Genomic DNA, 25,469 nt, shown 5'->3' on the forward strand with positions numbered 1-25,469 from the left:
AAGCCCCGCCCCCCCCGTGTCTGTGTGTGTGTGTGTGTGTGTGTGTGTGTGTGTGTGTGTGTGTGTGTGTGTGTGTGTGTGTGTGTGTGTGTGTGTGTGTGTGTGTGTGTGTGTGTGTGTGTCAATACCAGATAAATACCAGATCAATACTAGATCAATATCAGATCAATACCAGATCAATACCAGACCAATACCAGATCAATACCAGATCGATACCAGATCAATACCAGACCAATACCAGATCAATACCAGATCAATACTAGATCAATATCAGATCAATACCAGATCAATACCAGACCAATACCAGATCAATACCAGATCAATACCAGACCAATACCAGATCAATACCAGATCGATACCAGATCGATACCAGATCAATACCAGACCAATACCAGACCGATACCAGATCAATACCAGATCAATACCAGACCAATACCAGATCAATACTAGATCAATACCAGATCAATACCAGACCAATACTAGATCAATACCAGATCAATACCAGACCAATACCAGATCAATACCAGACCAATACCAGACCAATACCAGATCGATACCAGATCAATACAATCCCTTTTTTTTTCCCTTGTCTACACACATATTAATGATTGATACCATGACGGTAGAAACCAAAAGCATATGACGACATCCACTGCCAATCCAGGAAGCAGGAACACATGGAAACACACGTCAAGCACTGGAAATCTGCAACAAAAAACCACAAACAAAACACGAAACCGGCACGGAGCCAACCAAAACAACAACAGCAATCGAACCAAATCTTGAGATCTGATCGCAGTCTGAGCTAAGCTACCGCTACCGCTACCTAACCCCAAAAACTACAGAGCCAGCATGCAGGTGAACAAGCCAGTGTGTATGTCTATGTGTGTGTGTGTGTGTGTGTGTGTGTGTGTGTGTGTGTGTGTGTGTGTGTGTGTGTGTGTGTGTGTGTGTGTGTGTGTGTGTGTGTGTGTGTGTGTGTGTAATAAACCAAACAAAGCTCCACCTGAAGTGTATCTATAGTGGGGGAGGGGGGGGAGCAACCCCGCCACCCGCGAGACCAGAGGCCGACACGGAAGAGCCCGGAACCCAGGCCACCGGCAACCCCACAGAGGGGAGAAGTAGGAGGGAGGCAACCCACCGCCTGCGAGCCCCCCCGTCTACCCCCCCCCCCCCGGCGGCGGCCGAGGGGGCCCGCAGGCGCGGGAAGAAGCAGCCAGGGATCCCGCGGCGGCGGACCGCGACCCAGGCAATCCCCGGCCACCCGGTCCGGGCCGGCCAGGAGGCCCTCACCCTTCAGGCCAACGACCCCCACCCGGCAGGGGGCCAGCCTGCCCGGAGAGACAGAGCCGCCCCGGCCGCCAACGCGGGCAGGCGCACCCGCCCCCCACGAAAGTGGCCCTCCAAGACCAGAGGGGCGCCCTGCCGCGGAGGCAGCGGGGGGGACCGGAGACGGGCCCGGAGAGAGGGAACCCCCCAACAAGGCGACACCCGTGCAGGCCTGACAACGGAGGGCCCCAGACCCAGGCATCCCTTTCATTCATCCATTCACCTATCCGATACCTATACTAATAATAATATAATATACTATACATAATAATAATAATAATACTAATAATAATACTAATAATAATAATAATAATAATAATAATAATAATAATAATAATAATAATTATAATAATAATAATAATAATAATAATAATAATAATAACCATCTTTGTATAATATAATATTGATAAATTATTAAGTTTTGATGTCCTGCCAATGGAGGCCCAAATCCTCCATGGCAGGACCCTTCCATACCGCATTCTCACCGACACAGACACACAATCACGCACCGTTTCCCTCCCCGGGGGGTCCAGCACCGTTTCCCCCTCCCCGGGGGGGTCCAGCACCGTTTCCCCCTCCCCGTGGGGGTCCAGCACTGTTTCCCTCCCCGAGGGGTCCAGCAGCGCCAGAAGGCACCCCAGGCTGCACGGCGAGCCCCGCCGGGCCCGGGTACCCCGACCCACCTATCCCAGGCCGGTGAGGGAACGCGGGTGATGTGGGACCCCCTCCCGCCCCTGGTGTTGAGTGCATGTGATTAATGCCATAAAAACAGGGAGGGGGAGGGCCAAGTATCGATTTGACACCGACCCCCCCCCTCCCGAACTACGTGTCCCTGTCAAATGTATTTATTAAGTGTTGAATGTGCAGTGTCTATTTTGCTGTTAAAACCGTGAGGTGGGGAGTGCCGGGCCACGCGGGACAGTGCCCCCCACGACCCGGACCCCGCGCCCTTCGCCTATGTGCGTATGAATCGTGTAGGGGGGGAAGGAGGGGGAGCGGAGGCCGAAGCCAGGAAGCAGGACCAGCAAAGCCGGCCCTGATAAGACACCCGCGCCCCCCCACCGGCCATCCAGTAGACGGGGGCCGGCCCTCCGAGCCGGGCCAGGGCCCCCACCGTACCGTACCGGTTCCTGCTGATGACATCATCAGATCTGTGTTGTTTGTTTAGGATCAATAAAGTTTTATTCAGCTGAACTTCCTGTCACATGACTCATGGAAACAAAAACAATTACATTTATTAACACACAAGGCCGTTTGGAATTGACTTTAAAGTAAAATATAGAAAATGATAGTGAAAATAAAAATTTAAAAATAATAGAAAAATTAATTTAATTAATTAATTTAATTAATTTAATTAATTTCCAGTGTTTCATTTGCTGTCAGAGGCTCAACATTCATTTGCAAGTAAAGTCAACTTAATTTTGATAAATAAAGTAAACTTAACACAATTAAGTTGACTTTACTTGCAAAATGTATTATTTACATACATAAGATTAAGTGGTTTATACAGAGACTAGTCTTTCTTGATCTAAATAATAATCTGATGTGAAAAGTTAAATTATTTATTTATTAAGTAAAAGATAAAATATTTAAGTTATATGATCATGAATAGACTGGGACTTAAGCAGTATTATTAATATATGTGGTTGGTTCTATTTAAGTGTATATTTTTTGTAAATATTGGTTACATTGACTGTTCTTTTTGTTTTGGTATTTAATAAGGGGCAGGTAAAATAAGACTTGTCTTCATCCTGCTCCTTTTTGGTCATGGGTGTGTACATTGACCTGCCGTTACACACCACATACACACATACCTGCCGTTACACACCACATACACACATACCTGCCGTTACACACCACATACACACATACCTGCCGTTACACACCACATATACACATACCTGCCGTTACACACCACATATACACACATACCTGCCGTTACACACCACATATACACATACCAGCCGTTACACACCACATATACACATACCTGCCGTTACACACCACATATACACATACCTGCCGTTACACACCACATATACACACATACCTGCCGTTACACACCACATATACACATACCTGCCGTTACACACCACATATACACACATACCTGCCGTTACACACCACATATACACACATACCTGCCGTTACACACCACATATACACATACCTGCCGTTACACACCACATATACACATACCTGCCGTTACACACCACATACACACATACCTGCCGTTACACACCACATACACACATACCTGCCGTTACACACCACATATACACATACCTGCCGTTACACACCACATATACACATACCTGCCGTTACACACCACATACACACATACCTGCCGTTACACACCAAATACACACATACCTGCCGTTACACACCACATACACACATACCTGCCGTTACACACCACATATACACATACCTGCCGTTACACACCACATACACACATACCTGCCGTTACACACCACATACACATACCTGCCATTACACACCACATATACACATACCTGCCGTTACACACCACATACACACATACCTGCCGTTACACACCACATATACACATACCTGCCGTTACACACCACATACACACATACCTGCCGTTACACACCACATACACACATACCTGCCGTTACACACCACATATACATACCTGCCGTTACACACCACATACACACATACCTGCCGTTACACACCACATATACATACCTGCTGTTACACACCACATACACACATACCTGCCGTTACACACCACATACACACGTACCTGCCGTTACACACCACATATACACACATACCTGCCGTTACACACCACATATACACACATACCTGCCGTTACACACCACATATACACACATACCTGCTGTTACACACCACATATATACACATACCTGCCGTTACACACCACATACACACATACCTGCCGTTACACACCACATACACACATACCTGCCGTTACACACCACATACACACATACCTGCCGTTACACACCACATATACACACATACCTGCCGTTACACACCACATACACACATACCTGCCGTTACACACCACATATACACACATACCTGCCGTTACACACCACATATACACATACCTGCCGTTACACACCACATACACACATACCTGCCGTTACACACCACATATACACACATACCTGCCGTTACACACCACATATACACATACCTGCCGTTACACACCACATACACACATACCTGCCGTTACACACCACATATACACATACCTGCCGTTACACACCACATATACACATACCTGCCGTTACACACCACATACACACATACCTGCCGTTACACACCACATACACACACATACCTGTCGTTACACACCACATACACACACATACCTGCCGTTACACACCACATACACACATACCTGCCGTTACACACCACATATACACACATACCTGCCGTTACACACCACATATACACACATACCTGCCGTTACACACCACATATACACACATACCTGCCGTTACACACCACATATACACACATACCTGCCGTTACACACCACATACACACATACCTGCCGTTACACACCACATACACACACATACCTGTCGTTACACACCACATACACACATACCTGCCGTTACACACCACATATACACATACCTGCCGTTACACACCACATATACACATACCTGCCGTTACACACCACATACACACATACCTGCCGTTACACACCACATATACACATTCCTGCCGTTACACACCACATATACACATACCTGCTGTTACACACCACATATACACACATACCTGCCGTTACACACCACATACACACACATACCTGCCGTTACACACCACATACACATACCTGCCGTTACACACCACATACACACATACCTGCCGTTACACACCACATACACACACATACCTGCCGTTACACACCACATACACACATACCTGCCGTTACACACCACATACACACATACCTGCCGTTACACACCACATACACACACATACCTGCCGTTACACACCACATACACACACATACCTGCCGTTACACACCACATATACACATACCTGCCGTTACACACCACATACACACATACCTGCCGTTACACACCACATATACACATTCCTGCCGTTACACACCACATACACACATACCTGCCGTTACACACCACATATACACACATACCTGCCATTACACACCACATACACACATACCTGCCGTTACACACCACATATACACATACCTGCTGTTACACACCACATATACACATACCTGCCGTTACACACCACATATACACACATACCTGCCGTTACACACCACATACACACATACCTGCCGTTACACATCACATACACACACATACCTGCCGTTACACACCACATACACACATACCTGCCGTTATACACCACATATACACATACCTGCCGTTACACACCACATATACACATACCTGCCGTTACACACCACATACACACACATACCTGCCGTTACACACCACATATACACATACCTGCCGTTACACACCACACATACACACATACCTGCCGTTACACACCACATACACATACCTGCCGTTACACACCACACACACATACCTGCCGTTACACACCACATATACACATACCTGCCGTTACACACCACATATACACATACCTGCCGTTACACACCACATATACACATACCTGCCGTTACACACCACATATACACACATACCTGCCGTTACACACCACATACACACATACCTGCCGTTACACACCACATATACACATACCTGCCGTTACACACCACATATACACATACCTGCCGTTACACACCACATACACACATACCTGCCGTTACACACCACATATACACACATACCTGCTGTTACACACCACATACACACATACCTGCCGTTACACACCACATACACACGTACCTGCCGTTACACACCACATATACACACATACCTGCCGTTACACACCACATACACACATACCTGCCGTTACACACCACATATACACATACCTGCCGTTACACACCACATATACACTTACCTGCCGTTACACACCACATATACACATACCTGCCGTTACACACCACATATACACATACCTGCCGTTACACACCACATATACACACATACCTGCTGTTACACACCACATATATACACATACCTGCCGTTACACACCACATACACACATACCTGCCGTTACACACCACATACACACATACCTGCCGTTACACACCACATACACACATACCTGCCGTTACACACCACATATACACACATACCTGCCGTTACACACCACATATACACACATACCTGCCGTTACACACCACATACACATACCTGCCGTTACACACCACATACACACATACCTGCCGTTACACACCACATACACACATACCTGCCGTTACACACCACATACACACATACCTGCCGTTACACACCACATACACACATACCTGCCGTTACACACCACATATACACATACCTGCCGTTACACACCACATACACACACATACCTGCCGTTACACACCACATACACACACATACCTGCCGTTACACACCACATACACACACATACCTGCCGTTACACACCACATACACACACATACCTGCCGTTACACACCACATACACACACATACCTGCCGTTACACACCACATATACACATACCTGCCGTTACACACCACATATACACATACCTGCCGTTACACACCACATACACACATACCTGCCGTTACACACCACATATACACACATACCTGCCGTTACACACCACATATACACATACCTGCCGTTACACACCACATATACACATACCTGCCGTTACACACCACATATACACATACCTGCCGTTACACACCACATACACACGTACCTGCCGTTACACACCACATATACACACATACCTGCCGTTACACACCACATATACACACATACCTGCCGTTACACACCACATATATACACATACCTGCCGTTACACACCACATACACACACATACCTGCCGTTACACACCACATACACACACACATACCTGCCGTTACACACCACATATACACATACCTGCCGTTACACACCACATATACACACATACCTGCCGTTACACACCACATACACACATACCTGCCGTTACACACCACATATACACATACCTGCTGTTACACACCACATATACACATACCTGCCGTTACACACCACATACACACACATACCTGCCGTTACACACCACATACACACATACCTGCCGTTACACACCACATATACACATACCTGCCGTTACACACCACATACACACATACCTGCCGTTACACACCACATACACACATACCTGCCGTTACACACCACATACACACGTACCTGCTGTTACACACCACATACACACATACCTGCCGTTACACACCACATATACACATTCCTGCCGTTACACACCACATACACATACCTGCCGTTACACACCACATACACACATACCTGCCGTTACACACCACATACACACATACCTGCCGTTACACACCACATATACACACATACCTGCCGTTACACACCACATACACACACATACCTGCCGTTACACACCACATATACACACATACCTGCCGTTACACACCACATATACACATACCTGCCGTTACACACCACATACACACACATACCTGCCGTTACACACCACATATACACATTCCTGCCGTTACACACCACATACACATACCTGCCGTTATACACCACATACACACATACCTGCCGTTACACACCACATACACACATACCTGCCGTTACACACCACATACACATACCTGCCGTTACACACCACATACACACATACCTGCCGTTACACACCACATACACACATACCTGCCGTTACACACCACATACACACACATACCTGCCGTTACACACCACATAAACATACCTGCCGTTACACACCACATATACACATACCTGCCGTTACACACCACATATACACATACCTGCCGTTACACACCACATACACACATACCTGCCGTTACACACCACATATACACATACCTGCCGTTACACACCACATACACATACCTGCCGTTACACACCACATATACACATACCTGCCGTTACACACCACATATACACATACCTGCCGTTACACACCACATACACACATACCTGCCGTTACACACCACATATACACATACCTGCCGTTACACACCACATATACACACATACCTGCCGTTACACACCACATATACACATACCTGCCGTTACACACCACATACACACATACCTGCCGTTACACACCACATACACATACCTGCCGTTACACACCACATACACATACCTGCCGTTACACACCACATATACACATACCTGCCGTTACACACCACATATACACATACCTGCCGTTACACACCACATATACACATACCTGCCGTTACACACCACATATACACACATACCTGCCGTTACACACCACATATACACATACCTGCCGTTACACACCACATACACACATACCTGCCGTTACACACCACATATACACATACCTGCCGTTACACACCACATACACACATACCTGCCGTTACACACCACATACACACATACCTGCCGTTACACACCACATATACACACATACCTGCCGTTACACACCACATATACACATACCTGCCGTTACACACCACATACACATACCTGCAGTTACACACCACATATACACACATACCTGCCGTTACACACCACATACACACATACCTGCCGTTACACACCACATATACACATACCTGCCGTTACACACCACATATACACATACCTGCCGTTACACACCACATATACACACATACCTGCCGTTACACACCACATATACACACATACCTGCCGTTACACACCACATACACACATACCTGCCGTTACACACCACATACACACACATACCTGCCGTTACACACCACATACACACATACCTGCCGTTACACACCACATATACACATACCTGCCGTTACACACCACATACACACATACCTGCCGTTACACACCACATATACACATACCTGCCGTTACACACCACATACACATACCTGCCGTTACACACCACATATACACACATACCTGCCGTTACACACCACATATACACATACCTGCCGTTACACACCACATATACACATACCTGCCGTTACACACCACATATACATACCTGCCGTTACACACCACATATACACATACCTGCCGTTACACACCACATACACACATACCTGCCGTTACACACCACATACACACATACCTGCCGTTACACACCACATACACACATACCTGCCGTTACACACCACATACACACATACCTGCTGTTACACACCACATACACACACATACCTGCCGTTACACACCACATATACACACATACCTGCCGTTACACACCACATATACACACATACCTGCCGTTACACACCACATATACACACATACCTGCCGTTACACACCACATATACACACATACCTGCCGTTACACACCACATACACACACACATACCTGCCGTTACACACCACATATACACACATACCTGCCGTTACACACCACATACACACACACATACCTGCCGTTACACACCACATATACACACATACCTGCCGTTACACACCACATATACACACATACCTGCCGTTACACACCACATACACACACACATACCTGCCGTTACACACCACATACACACACATACCTGCCGTTACACACCACATACACACACATACCTGCCGTTACACACCACATACACACACATACCTGCCGTTACACACCACATACACACACATACCTGCCGTTACACACCACATATACACACATACCTGCCGTTACACACCACATACACACACACATACCTGCCGTTACACACCACTTATCTGTTATTCCATACCGAGGTTTGATTTGGACTCAAGTTGTGTGTGCATGAGTTTCCAGCAGAACTAAACCCGTTTGTGAAAGGAAGACAGTTTGGTTGGTAATTTTTCAACCTGAAAATCACATTTAAGGACGAACTCTATATAAAAAGCCTCTGGGAACTCCTGACTCACCTGACTCACCTGACACTCAGGTGAGTGAGGTGAGTCACATGCTGGAATGCAGCTGCCCCTCCCCCTCTGTTTGTCTGACACACACACACACACCCATACACACACACACACACACACACACACACACACACACACACACACACACACACACACACACACACACACACACACACACACACACCCATACACACACACACACACACACACACACACACACACACACACACACACACACACACACACACACACACACACACACACACACACACACACACACACACACACTCCACCCAGTAAACAAAGCCAGCTGTCAATCATCCTCCCAGCTGGATATTGTGGCTCCAATCAGAGCAGAGGAAACCACGCCCACAGAGGAAACTCCCTGAGGAGGAACTCCTTACGGAGGTTTCCATGGCAACGCTGCGCCATGTGACACCGCCGCGACCTTTACCCTGCGGGTAGGGGGTGTGGCCTGCCATAGACATATATAAATGCCTTTATACATATATATGTGGCCGGTGGCCTGCTGGTGGGCGTGGTCTGCGGCTGAGGGGCGTGGCCTAACGGCAGAAATAACCAGCTAGGGGGCGTGGCCTGTGGCTAGGGGGCGTGGTCTAACGGCAGAAATAAACCAGGTTCCAGGTCGTAAATCAGGGGGGCGTGGCCTCCGTGTCAGACCTGGAACTGGTTCCCACCAGGACCAGAACAGAGTCTCTAATTACCATAGCTGGTAACCACGGCAACGGGACTATTATGGGATGTTTAAATCCAGGGTGAGAACAACATTCAGCAGAAGAAACAAGATAGTCCTCTAGTCCTGGACCTGGTCCTGGTCCTGGTTCTGGGGACCAGAACCAGGACCAGGACAGAGTCTCTAATTACCATAGCTGGTAACCACGGCAACGGGACTATTATGGGATTTTTTAACTCAAGAGTGAGAACAACATTCAGCAGAAGAAACAAGATAGTTCTGGTTCCTGGTCCTGGTCCAGGTCCAGGTCCTGGTTTTGGTTCTGGTCCCCAGAACCAGAACCAGGACCAGAACCAGAACCAGAACCAGGACCAGAACCAGAACCAGAACCAGAACCAGAACCAGAACCAGAACCAGGACCAGAACCAGAACCAGAACCAGAACCAGAACCAGAACCAGAACCAGGACCAGAACCAGGACCATTCAGCTTCTCTGCTCCTCAGATCTGGATCAAACCTCCAGAAACCTGCAGGAACTGAAACCCTTAGTTCCTTTAAATCAGTTAAAACTCATTTATTTACAGCCTTTGATGGATTATTGAAACTATTCTGGACTCAACGTTAAACCGTTTATTTCAGGACTAAACTGTAACTCTAGTTTAAGTCTATACTGTATTGGTTCTCCAGGGGTGGAGCAGGGGTCCCAGCCCAGGGGTGAGAAGCATTCTAGATGGCCCTTGTGGCCTAAACATCCCCGTTAGAACATAATCTCTAAAATGCAGACTTTAAGATATAGGAATCAACCTGGAGATAAAAATCCAACGACATCCAGTGATGTCGGATTCAAAACCGCCGAGTACCAAAATTCAGACACACGTGTTCAACCTGCACGACAACAGTTTACAACAACGACATGTATTTAACACAATGACCAGCAGACACGGCGTCAAACAGCAACAAACAATATAGGAAAGGCCATTTATTCAGCATCATGTTACAGCTTACCAATGATGGTTTCATCCAGTGATGGACAGAAAACCACTACTAAAAATATTTCCATCTTGGGGGGGGGGGGGGGGGGGTTGGGGGAGTAGCACATTGAGCGATGCAAAATGCAAAAACTTTCATTTTAAAACTTTTTCAAATCCGAAATGTTTCCAAACAATCAGCCGGTTCTCCATCGCTGCAAACCTTTCAATCCCTTTGCTCTCATCAACGGCGATGTCCCTCTAGATTGAGAGCAAGGAGAGGTTTGAGGATCGTCCATGCAGCCGGAGAGAGTTTTTAATCATTTCAGCTGCTGAAACTCAGCAGGAGTTTCCTGCTTTAAGGCTCGGATGCGACAACTGGCTAAAAGTAACCAGTCAGCATGACAGGCCGACACACACGAGGAGAAGGGACTATTTCTTTATTTTTATTTTTTAAACAACTTTATCCTTATGAACACAAGTCTTATATAGTCCAACTTCCCTTATTTTATTCAGCACACTTTTTTTTCCCCCCTGCAGCAGTGGACCCCCCGCAGGAGTGGCCCCCCGCAGCAGTGGCCCCCCGCAGGAGTGGGCCCCCCGCAGGAGTGGCCCCCCGCAGCAGTGGCCCCCCGCAGGAGTGGGCCCCCCGCAGCAGTGGCCCCCCGCAGGAGTGGGCCCCCCGCAGCAGTGGCCCCCCCGCAGCAGTGGGCCCCCGCAGCAGTGGCCCCCCCGCAGCAGTGGCCCCCCCGCAGCAGTGGGCCCCCGCAGCAGTGGCCCCCCCGCAGCAGTGGCCCCCCGCAGCAGTGGCCCCCCGCAGGAGTGGCCCCCCGCAGCAGTGGCCCCCCGCAGCAGTGGCCCCCCGCAGGAGTGGCCCCCCGCAGCAGTGGGCCCCCGCAGGAGTGGCCCCCCGCAGCAGTGGGCCCCCCGCAGCAGTGGGCCCCCCGCAGCAGTGGGCCCCCCGCAGCAGTGGGCCCGGGGCGGCCGCCAGAGGTGTCTTCAGTATCCACCTTCATTACTCAGGTAGAAGTTTAGATACTAGAGTTTAAAAATACTCCTGTAGAAGTTGAAGTATCAACTCAAGTTTTTTACTCAAGTAAAAGTATAAAAGTACTGGTTTCAAAACTACTTAAAGTATAAAAGTAAAAGTAATGTAAGGGGGAAAAAAGCCATTAAGGACAAAAGCCATTGAAAATGAATGTATCTTAGTATAATGTAAATATATTAAAGAAGCATATATGTGTACTATTGAGCATTAACATGTGTTAATATAAATATATTAAAGAAGCATATATGTGTACTATTGAGCATTAACATGTGTTAATATAAATATATTAAAGAAGCATATATGTGTACTATTGAGCATTAACATGTGTTAATATAAATATATTAAAGAAGCATATATGTGTACTATTGAGCATTAACATGTGTTAATATAAATATATTAAAGAAGCATATATGTGTACTATTGAGCATTAACATGTGTTAATATAAATATATTAAAGAAGCATAAATGTGCACTATTGAGCATTAACATGTGTTAATATAAATATATTAAAGAAGCATATATGTGTACTATTGAGCATTAACATGTGTTAATATAAATATATTAAAGAAGCATATATGTGTACTATTGAGCATTAACATGTGTTAATATAAATATATTAAAGAAGCATATATGTGTACTATTGAGCATTAACATGTGTTAATATAAATATATTAAAGAAGCATATATGTGTACTATTGAGCATTAACATGTTAATATAAATATATTAAAGAAGCATATATGTGTACTATTGAGCATTAACATGTGTTAATATAAATATATTAAAGAAGCATATATGTGTACTATTGAGCATTAACATGTGTTAATATAAATATATTAAAGAAGCATATATGTGTACTATTGAGCATTAACATGTTAATATAAATATATTAAAGAAGCATATATGTGTACTATTGAGCATTAACATGTGTTAATATAAATATATTAAAGAAGCATATATGTGTACTATTGAGCATTAACATGTGTTAATATAAATATATTAAAGAAGCATATATGTGTACTATTGAGCATTAACATGTGTTAATATAAATATATTAAAGAAGCATATATGTGTACTATTGAGCATTAACATGTGTTAATATAAATATATTAAAGAAGCATATATGTGTACTATTGAGCATTAACATGTTAATATAAATATATTAAAGAAGCATATATGTGTACTATTGAGCATTAACATGTGTTTCAGAGAGCAGCAGATATGATGACTAGTTGCCTATAAGTATTGTAATGGTGCAAAAAGTCAAACGTTCATGTTCATGTTGTCATTTATCCTAACCTTTATTGGAACGTACATCCAAGTTTAGTTGCAGGAATCTGAGGGAACGGATGTAAGAACAAAACTGGACAAGAACATCTGAAACAACCACAACCAAATTCTCTCTATCCGGATGGAGCAATTTAACTGGAGAGTTTTTATTATATAGTTATAGTTTGAGTAACGAGACTGTTTTTAAAATGTAAGGAGTAAAAAGTACAGATGATTGTGTGAAAATGTAAGGAGTAAAAGTAAAAAGTCGTCTGAAAAATAATTACTCCAGTGAAGTATAGATAACCAAAATTTCTACTTAAGTAAGGTAAAGTATTTGTACTTCATTACTTGACACCTCTGGCGGCCGCCCCCCCTGCCCCCCCCGCCTATTCCGCTAGTGGTTCTGCCACTCCTCCCTCTTCATATAGATCATATATTACCTCGGGGCGTATCAGCTGGGCGGTAACCACGGTAACGGAGGTGATCAGTGTCTCAGTCACGGGTTAATTATTGATCAGTGAGTGACACACTGTTTGTTTCTGTCCAGGTAGATGGAGCCAGGTATGACGGTGAGACGGCTGGACCGACGCTAACGAGCTAACAGATCCAGACCACGTCACACACTTCTAAAACTAAAATAAAGATACACGTGGTGGTGACAGAGAGGTCAACGCTACAGAGAGGTGTCGTGGTTACATGCACTCAAACTAATACAAAAGTCAAAGCTAAAAAGCAAAGTTCCCCAACGGATCAGGTGGTAGGGTGAGCCGTGGAAGGTTCAGATTTCATGTACGGACAGCTAACATATTTGAAGTTTATCACTTTCTCAAAGGTGAAATGAACTGCTGAAAGGTAGAAGCTACAGGTGAGTTCCAGTGATGATTACTTAAAAACTTACATCTTTGTTCAATCCAAACATTGCAACCCATTTAGCATCTCAGGAGTAATTACTGAAAAACATTCAGGACTAAAACAAAGAGCTGATAGAGCTGGTAATGGTTTGGAAACACTTAAAGTTGAGGATGATGGAGCCATTCAGGTCAAACAATGAGGGACTGGTTAAAACATCCCCATGGAACTAAGAGGTGGGGCAAAAAAACAAAGAAAAACAAAGAAAACAAAACCAAAAATACAGGCAATAAGATAGTGGTAAGGCTTTCAAACAAAGATTTTATCCATTATCACACGTGCTTTTCTGCACACAAAATGAGGAAAAAACTGCCTTACACAAATCTTGGTTTGATTTGTTCAAAGGAAAATGGCTTGTTTAATGTTTCATTCATGAATATTTTTCTGCCTCTTATGTCAATCAGTTAGGGCTATGAGGGGCCGTACAAGCCATAATTCATTCTGACCCTCTCACACACATACATTCTCCTTTCACATACATATATTTTCACTTTCACATAAGTATATTTTCATTCTTACACCTATACATTTTCACTCTCATATTCATACATTTTCACTCACACATTCATACATTTTCACTCTCATATTTATATATTTTAACACACACATTCATACATTTTGCTCTCACGCACAACTATAAATAATGTATGTATGTAAGAGAAGAATATATGTATGTAAGAGAAGAATATATGTATGTAAAAGAAGAATGTATGTATGTAAAAGAAGAATGTATGTATGTAAAAGAAGAATGTATGTATGTAAAAGAAGAATGTATGTATGTGTGTGAAAGTATAGTGGAAACGGAAGGCAGGTCATTTATCGCGCTGTGATTGGCTGAGAAGCTTGAGGAGGCCAAGCAGCTCAAACCGGAGCATTATGGCGGCAGTCATTGCAATATCAGACTCGGCAACACAAACTGGAACTCCCGGTCACGGAAAAGGGGATCTGGTACCGGGCCGTGGGTCATCTGGTACCGGGCCGCACAGAGAGAAACAATCATTTCTGTAGCATCCCCATATTATTGATGACTCTCAAACTGATGGTTCACGATGTTTTTATTCCTTGGATGTACAATAAATACACTGCAAACACACTGTAAGAGCTATAAAGGAATAAAATAAAATAGAATTAGTCTTTCTACATTCATATAAGTTTCATTTAACTTAAATACAGACCGAATGCTGCTGCTCGCTCGGTAATAACAGCTACAGCCTGATTTATGGTTCCGCGTTACACCTACGCGTAGCCTACGGCGTAGGGTGTGCGTCGGCGCCGTAGGCTACGCCGTCGATTTGACGCAGAACCATAAATCAGGCCTACCGCTTACATGAGTAACCATGACAGCCAAACTCAAGCTGGACATAAATAAGGCATAACATTTGCACCGGATGTTTACGAGGTCTCGGCGAGACGCCTTCAAAATAAAAGCACTAAATATCGGTGTCCTTAATAAATAAAATAAAAGCCTGGCTTTAAATAACGTTAATGAGACATAAAAACATAAAAAACACATTTATAAAAATACTCATATTAAAAGGTAATTTACAATTTCCATTATTTTATTTTATTTTTTCGAAAATCATTATTATTATTACTATAGAGAAAATACCAGTTTTTAATGCTGATCTATAATAAATAATAATCAGTTGTGACTTGGATTTGGGTAAAAAACTTGTATCACTGCATCTATGTTTATGTGTTTACTAGCACATCTTAACAGATGTAATGCTTTGAACCCTAAAAATGCGGATCATATGTCTTAGCATGACAATTTAGGCCTTGGTTTATTTTTCTCTGTTTACTGCTGTGTTGTGGCCAGGCTAGGTCTGCCTTGATGTCCAGTCATGACAGGTGGAGGCAGCAGGACATAACCGTTGTCGGTTCTTTGTCTGGTTTCATGAGCAGTCAGCAAAAACTGAAGACATCTAAACAAGGACTCTAATGTATTGACTGCTTCTCTGTTTCTTGAATCTTCAACAAATCTTGACATTGACAGAAATCCAGATAAGGTTTGAAAGTGGTCACGAAGTTCTCCATACAGCCTCTCACGAACAAAAGAATCTGTAGCTTCTCTTTGCAGTCGTTCAATACATTGTAAGACGTTATTAAAAAAATTGCGAATGTCATTCTCATTGCTACTTACTCCTGAAATGCAAAACTGCACTAGATACGAAAACACAATGACTTTTATTAGCATGATTGCTATGCATGATGCTATTTAGCATCAGGTTAGGATAAGATGAGCAAGTCTTGCGCGTGTTTCCTGGAATAAGAGTGACTTCCTGCTTAAGGAGGAGCTTCCTGTATCAGGGTTAGGGTGTAAATATATGTGAGAGTGAAAATACATGTATGTGTTGAAAAGTAAAGTATATGTGTGAATAGTATATACGTATGTGAAAGGAGAATATATGTGTGTGAGAGTGAAAAATATATGTATGTGAAAGGAGAATGTGTGTGTGTGAGAGTGAAAATATATGTATGTGAAAGGAGAATGTGTGTGTGTGAGAGTGAAAGGAGAATGTATGTGTGTGAGAGTGAAAAATATATGTATGTGAAAAGAGAATGTATGTGTGTGAGAGTGAAAAATATATGTATGTGAAAAGAGAATGTATGTGTGTGAGAGTGAAAAATATATGTATGTGAAAAGAGAATGTATGTGTGTGAGAGTGAAAAATATATGTATGTGAAAAGAGAATGTATGTGTGTGAGAGTGAAAATATATGTATGTGAAAGGAGAATGTATGTGTGTGAGAGTGAAAAATATATGTATGTGAAAAGAGAATGTATGTGTGTGAGAGTGAAAATATATGTATGTGAAAGGAGAATGTATGTGTGTGAGAGTGAGTGAAAATATATGTATGTGAAAGGAGAATGTATGTGTGTGTGTGAGAGTGAAAATATATGTATGTGAAAGGAGAATGTGTGTGTGTGAGAGTGAAAAATATATGTATGTGAAAAGAGAATGTATGTGTGTGAGAGTGAAAATATATGTATGTGAAAGGAGAATGTATGTGTGTGAGAGGGTCAGAATGAATTGTGGCTTGTACGGCCCCTCATATAGGGCACTGACCACACAGGGACACGCTTCTGTCTTTAAACTACCTTATTGAAGTCTTTTCACATTTCTAAGCAGCATCTTGTGATTTAGTTGCAATCTATATACTAATGAAAAACAAAAGGCTAGGCAAAAGAGCTGCACATTTTCCTTTACCGGTGGAACCGGTTTGTTTCCACAGCTCGGGTGCTAAAGGAGCTAAAGGAGCCGCGTCGTTACGTCGCTGCAAACCTCAGTTACGTTTCATCTTACTGGTTTTATTTCTCCTATAGTTTAGTAATAACTAAACGTTACAGTCTGATCCCAGTTTAGTGAAAGACACAGTTATAATTTCAAGCTTTTTCAAGAACTTAAACTAAAATCCAAGCCCTTTTCAGGCCTTGAAAACACAACATTGAAATTCAAGCACTTTCAAGGATTTCAAGCCCCGGTAGGAACACACACACACACACACACACACACACACACACACACACACACACACACACACACACACACACACACACACACACACACACACACACACACACACACACACACACACACACACACACACACACACACACACAGCAGACCTTTAACTTTAAAAGCTCAACAGGAACATTTTCAAAACTCACTTTCAGTCTCAGAGCAAATTCAATTCAATTCAATTCAATTCAATTCAATTCAATTCAATTCAATTCAATTCAATTCAATTCAATTCAATTCAGTTTTATTTCTATAGCGTCTAATACAAAAGTCTCCAGGATGTTTCCAGAACATGAACATGAACCTGAGCAATTATTACATAAACAATGGAGGTAAAAGATTAGATAGATAGATAGATAGATAGATAGATAGATAGATAGATAGATAGATAGATATATAGATAGATAGATAGATAGATAGATAGATAGATAGATAGATAGATAGATAGATAGATAGATAGATAGATAGATAGATAGATAGATAGATATATAGATAGATAGATAGATAGATAGATAGATAGATAGATAGATAGATAGATAGATAGATAGATAGATAGATAGATAGATAGATAGATAGATAGATAGATAGATAGATAGATAGATAGATAGATAGATAGATAGATAGATAGATAGATAGATAGATAGATAGATAGATAGATAGATAGATAGATAGATAGATAGATAGATAGATAGATAGATTGATTTACCTGCAGGATCCACCATGTCTCGGTGTCTCGGTGTTTCTTGCTTCGTGAAACTAAACTCTGCTCCTGAACAGGTTCCTCGGTGTCTGAGACTCCACCTTCCTCCTCCTCCTCTTCCTCCTCCTCCTCTTCCTCCCCGACCTGCCAGTCCTGGCTTGTCCTCCCCCTCCTCCTCCTCCTCCGTATCCTGTTTCTCCAGACTCGAACCCGCGGCCCCGGCAGGTCCCGGTGGATCTATGTCGCCCTCTGGTGGCCGCCCAACGCCGGTGCATCACGTGCTGTTTCCTGCACTAAAGTTTCCCCTGATTTGATCTGAAGAGGTAGTACGGAGTATTAGGGCCAAACTAAGACACAAAAAATGGAAATTACGAGAATAAAGTCATAATATTATGAGAATAAAGTCATAATGTTGCGAGAATAAAGTCGTAATATTACGAGAATAAAGTCGTAACATTACGAGAATAAAGTCGTAATTTATGAGAATATAATTTATGAGAACTCTTAACAGGAAGAGCATCTTCTCCCTGTGTTAAAATGAGGAATATTGAGCATCTTATGAAGTTATATTTATATATTTATAACATATTTAATATTACGACTTTATTCTCAAAATATTACGCCTTTATTCTCGTAATATTATGACTTTTAACTCGTAATTTTACGACTTTATTCTGATATTATTATGACTTTATTCTCGTAATTTCCATTTTTTTGTCTTAGTTTGGCCCTAATACTCCGTCGTAGAAGAGTTTGTTTGGAACATGCATGATAAAACAGTCCGGAGGAGAATCAGGGCAGGAGGAGAAAAGTATTTGAGAGGAGGAAGATTGTTTTTATTATGCACTTTGAGAAAAAAGTTGAAATGTCGAGAAAAAAGTTTAAATACATTTCGACTTGTTGTAGTTGTATTTCAACATTATTCTCGACATTTCAACTTTTTTCTTAAAATTTCAACTTTTTTCTCAACATTTTGACTTTTTTCGAAAGTGCATAATGAAAAAAAATCTTCCTCCTCTAAAATATTATTTTTATTTTTCTCCTGCCCTGATTCTCTTCCGTAAAAAAAGAGTACAAAAAAGTTAAAAACAGAATTCATATACGTATAGTATTACATTATCATTACTTTACTAATATTACAATATAATAGAGAACAATAGACAGCAATGGTATAACAATATACTTTATTTACTATATAAGAGTAGATATGATATATATACTGGTTCATATATTTACCCCTAATTATATACATAAAAATAACTATAAATCTATATATCGACATATCTACATATAACTATAAATCAGTAAATATTAATAGAGATATAGAAACACAAATACTGTATGTATAATATAACTTCATATATCCATAAACACACCTACATATAACATATCTATATCCATAATATACATCTATATATCTACATATATTAATAAATGTTCATATCTACATGTTTATTCACATCTGTATTTTGAATAAAATGTTTCTTTGCATCTTGTTTTAATTTTGTCCTGGATTTTGGATCAATAAATGATAAATGTATATGAATACAATTAATTAAAACAGATATATATGGAAACAAACTCTATATCCGCCCTAAACTTGATATGTTTGCGTTTTCAAACTGTTTTAACAGATAAATTCCTGACGCAGTTCCTCCTTTGGCCGCCGGGGGGCGGAGAGGAGTCTGACTCCGGAGTTTAATCCGCCAAACCGCAGAAGAAGAAGAAGAAGCAGCCGTTGTCATGGAGACGGTTTGTTGTTTCTGAGCCAAAGAGACGCGAATAACGTCCTTAAAACTGTCCTTAAAAACCTTAAAACTGTCCTTAAAAACCTTAAAAGCCTTGAAAACCTTGAAAAGACTCCCAAACTTCGGGAAAAACCTTTAAATCTCCGGAATCCTCCTGAAGCGGAACTTTAATAACTGAAGGTGAGACTGGGAGATGCGTTCAGGGACGCTGGTTTTTCTCAGCATTATTGCAGGATCTTTGTCGTTAGATCACTACAGACATAATAGACATATATACATATATCAGTATATATGTCTATAACTACAGACATAGACATATATACATATATCAGTATATATGTCTATGACTGCAGACATAGACATATATACATATATCAGTATATATGTCTATGACTACAGTCATAGACATATATACAGATATCAGTATATATGTCTATGACTACAGTCATAGACATATATACATATATCAGTATTTATGCAAGGCTCCTTTCTGATGTATATATGTCTATAACTACAGACGCTTCTAAAGTCATTGGTCTATTTTATTTTTATATATAATTTACTTTCCTTAATGTGTAACTGAATTTTATCCTGAGGTTTTGTACCGTTTCTGTTTATATCTGTCAATAATAATAATAACAAAAAACAACAACAAAAACAGCCGAAGATATTCTTATCCCGACCGAATGAACTTTAATTAGTTTTAATCGTCACGGATTTTAAACATTTATTTGAAAATGCCATAAAAAAAAACCAAGATTTATTTAGTTAGTTAGTTAGTTAGTTAGTTAGTTAGTTAGTTACTACTACTTTATTTTAAAACGTTTTTTTTTCTACTAAATAAAACTTGACAATTAAAATTCTAAATGTTTAATAATTCTGACTTCATTTTTAACATGAGACAGAAACGTTCGTATCTGACCTGCTGACTCTTCTTTACCTGACTCTTCTTTACCTGTGTGACGTCATCAGTGAGGTCATCAGTGAGGTCATCAGTGATGTCACAGCGTGATGTCATCGACTTCGCGGCCCTGGAGGCGGAGCTTCAGACGGCGGTGCAGAATCAGCAGAAATACGAGAGAGAGAACGAGACCAAACTGAGAGCCGTCAGGCAGGGAGTCTCCTATGAGGAGTTCAGGTGAGACCTGGACCAGAACCTGGACCAGGTCCAGGACCAAAACCAGGTCCAGGTCCAGGTCCAGTACCAGGTCCAGGTCCAGGTCCAGCAGAGAGAACGAGACCAAACTGAGAGCCGTGAGGCAGGGAGTGGACTACGAGCAGTTCAGGTGAGACCTGGACCTGGACCTGGACCAGTTCAGGTGAGACCTGGACCAGAACTGGACCTGGACCTGGACCTGGACCAGGTCCTGGTCCAGTTCTGGTCCAGGTCCAGGTCCAGGTCCAGGTCCAGGTCATCCACCGTAGGAATAGGGAACCGTTCCCTCACAATGGCCTCATTAGCTCTTCTCTTATCTAAGCACATCCTGACGTCCTTGTCAGGTTTTGGGACCAGACCACCGGGTTTACCCACGGGGGGGCCTCCACTCCTTCTATAATGTCCATGTTCATCAGTTCCTTTATGGTTTTTCCACAGGCTCTCTGAGGTTGTAGGGTCTGTGTTGGAGTGACTGAGCCACAGGCTTCACTTCTGGGTCTATGTACAGGCTAATCTGCTGGGTGTATTAATAATAACCTGGGTTTTGCTGCTGGAGAGTTTTTTATATCTGTAACAGCAGAAATATTTTAACCTATTCCCAACACCCCTAACTTCATGGCTGTCTTTTTCCCAACGGTTCACTGTTAGTGATCACAATCACAATGAATTCTGCCTGTTCAGTTTTGTTACCAATTGTGATTTAGCACTGAAATGCCCCTTTAGGGTTAGGGTTAGGGCTTGACTGGACGAGTAAGGATACAGGTTTCTCTGTTCTTTTGGAACATGTGAATGACACTTTATCTTTTCTGCCTTCAATCTGTTCCACACATTTTCTCCCATAACATTACTTGTAGCACCTGAATCTACTAACATTTTCAAGTTTACACCCCCCCCACAAAAGGTAAGTCTCTCTGACATTTCATCCTCTTTTACAACAAATGCAAACTCTTTTTGTTCTTCCCCAACATTGTTCACATTTTGTTTCTTTGATCCTTTTGTGCAACATACTTTTGAGAAATGGTCTTTTCCATTACACTTGTGACATGTCTGTGCACGTGCAGGGCATTTGGGATCTTTTCCCATATGATCAGTGTAACCACATCTGTAACATTTTCTTTCAGTTTTTCTGTCTTCTTTATCCATTGTCTTTCCTCTCATTTTTGTGTATTAACCTCCTTTTTGTGTGACATGATAAACAGTTTCTGTTTCAGAGACATGGCCGCCATCTGTTCCTCTATTCTTTCACACTGAGAGGCCGCTAACAACGTGCGGGCTAACGTCAGCTCACGTCCCTCCTCCAGTAGTTTTCTGCGCTCATAATCGGATGTACATTTACCCAGAATTGCATCTCTTATCTGGTTATCCGTCTCAGACGTGTGGGAAATTGTTGCACAGTCTCACCTTGTTTCTGGTACAACTTGTGAAACGTCTGACGGGCAAAAGCAGTATTAACTTGGGAGACGAAGTAAGTATTCAGCGCGCCAACCGCGGCTGCATAGTAAGTTGTTGTTCCGGTGTTCGGCAGAGTCAAAAATATATCCTGAACATCGGGTCCCGTGAGGTGCAAAAGCTCTTCTCCTCTGTGTTGTAGTGTCTGATGCATCATCATTAATGATCAGTCCTTACCCGTCTGCAGACGACTCCAACGACGTCAGCCACCGTGTCCATCTCAGTCCCAACGTGGCTGCTTCGGCATAACATGCAAATGGTTTAAGTCCCGACTGTTCCATGCTAACTGCTAGTCAAACTCACGTAGCACTTTTCTTCAAAGGTCTGACATCCTGTCGCCATTGTTGTGTGCCTATCTTAGTACTCAGTTAGATAGAGGTCCTAGAGCAGACATGGGCAAACTGCGGCCCCCGGGCCACAAACGGCCTGTTAGGCTTTTCACTCCGGCCTGTCGGACTCGTCCAGATTAGTAAAAACCTTGTTCATTTTCCACCTTTCCCTGCAACGCCCACGTTTCACCACTAGATGGCTCAATGTTGGAGAGGCTTATGTTTCATTTAGTTTCATGTTGCCATTCGAGCTCTTCTGTAAAAAATCACACAGAAACTCAGAAACTCAGAGACTCAGAGAGACAGAGACAGAGACAGAGAGCCGTCAGGATAATCCATCCATGGTTTTACGGGTTTAACACAATTACACAGTCCAGCTCCAGTATTTCATTGAGTAACGATGTGTTTTGAATGTTGAATGTGATTCCATTCATTTTTTAAATGTTATTTTAATCTATTTACATTTTCTTCCTTCCAGTTTTGTACAAAATAGTGTGTAAAAGCCATATCTTGCATATTCCTTGAGACAAACGTATTAACTAATTAGGGTTATTTTGCATATTTGAAAGACCTGAGTGTAAATCTGTGAATAAATCAGGTTGTTCGTTTATTATTATTATTATTATTATTATTATTATTATTATTATTATTATTATTATTATTATTATTATTATTATTATTATATTTATTAGCGTGTGGTTACTATGAGGTTTAAACATCTACATGTAACTTTAGCGTCTCCAGCCCAAACTCATCCAGATTCTCCTGGTCCCTCGGTCGCTGTTTAGAACCCGTCGTCCCCCTGGACTAGATGGAGGTCCAGGTCCAGGTCCAGGTCCAGGTCCTGAAGGGTCCTGCTTTATCCTGGTTTTTCCTTGACCCCCTTGTGTTCCTTGTCTCCTGGTCCAGGTCCAGGTCCTGGTCTTTGCTTGACCCCCTTGTGTCTGTTCCAGGAATCTGGTTCTGGCCTCGAACCTGAAGCCTCTGGACCGGAAGGACAAACATGGAGGTTCCAGGAAACAGCCCTGGAACCCCGTCGCCCCGGCAACGGCCCCGGCAACGGCCCCGCCCCCTCAAAGTGATGTCATCACTGGGAGTGATGTCATCAACAGATGATTGACAACTTGTTTACCAGAAAAACATGTTTGACAACGACAAATAAAAGACTTTCAAACAAACTTTTCTGAGAAGAACTTGGTTTTGGGTTCAGACTCAGCAGGATCCGGGTTTATTAACCTTTATTGTCTATATAACTTTTTTATTTTTTTTTATTTTATTCTTTTTTTCATTCATTAAAACAAAAACAAAACAGTTCAATATAATTACTACAAATCTCTTT

At 42.5% G+C, this 25,469-nt stretch overlaps 2 protein-coding genes across 7 annotated transcripts in view; one reads left to right on the plus strand and one right to left on the minus strand.

Annotated features, from left to right (window-relative positions):
• LOC133422723 (rho GTPase-activating protein 27-like) overlaps nucleotides 1-19,530 on the minus strand; it is a 67,236-nt gene extending 47,706 nt beyond the window's left edge. For all 4 annotated transcript variants that reach the window (XM_061712779.1, XM_061712780.1, XM_061712778.1 and 1 more), the window contains exon 1: nucleotides 19,455-19,530. The gene's annotated coding sequence lies outside the window, so the exon portion shown is untranslated. The remainder of the gene's footprint in view (nucleotides 1-19,454) is intronic.
• A 1,674-nt stretch (nucleotides 19,531-21,204) lies between these two features.
• Nucleotides 21,205-25,286, plus strand: ccdc103 (coiled-coil domain containing 103). Of its 3 annotated transcripts, XM_061712372.1 has the most exons (3): nucleotides 21,205-21,376; nucleotides 22,169-22,334; nucleotides 25,084-25,286. In XM_061712372.1, the coding sequence occupies exons 2-3, from the start codon at nucleotides 22,195-22,197 to the stop codon at nucleotides 25,244-25,246; spliced, it is 303 nt and encodes a 100-aa protein (XP_061568356.1). In that variant the 5' UTR covers nucleotides 21,205-21,376; nucleotides 22,169-22,194; the 3' UTR covers nucleotides 25,247-25,286. The 3 variants fall into 3 exon arrangements, 2 of the variants coding, with proteins under 2 accessions (XP_061568356.1, XP_061568357.1); XM_061712373.1 differs by lacking the exon at nucleotides 21,205-21,376 and having other exon boundaries at nucleotides 22,162-22,334; XR_009770739.1 differs by lacking the exons at nucleotides 21,205-21,376; nucleotides 22,169-22,334 and adding an exon at nucleotides 22,424-22,482 and having other exon boundaries at nucleotides 25,084-25,212.
• The last annotated feature ends 183 nt before the right edge of the window (nucleotides 25,287-25,469 follow it).

Source organism: Cololabis saira, chromosome 21, assembly GCF_033807715.1.
Source record: "Cololabis saira isolate AMF1-May2022 chromosome 21, fColSai1.1, whole genome shotgun sequence".
In the NCBI taxonomy this organism is placed as follows: Eukaryota; Metazoa; Chordata; class Actinopteri; order Beloniformes; family Belonidae; genus Cololabis; species Cololabis saira.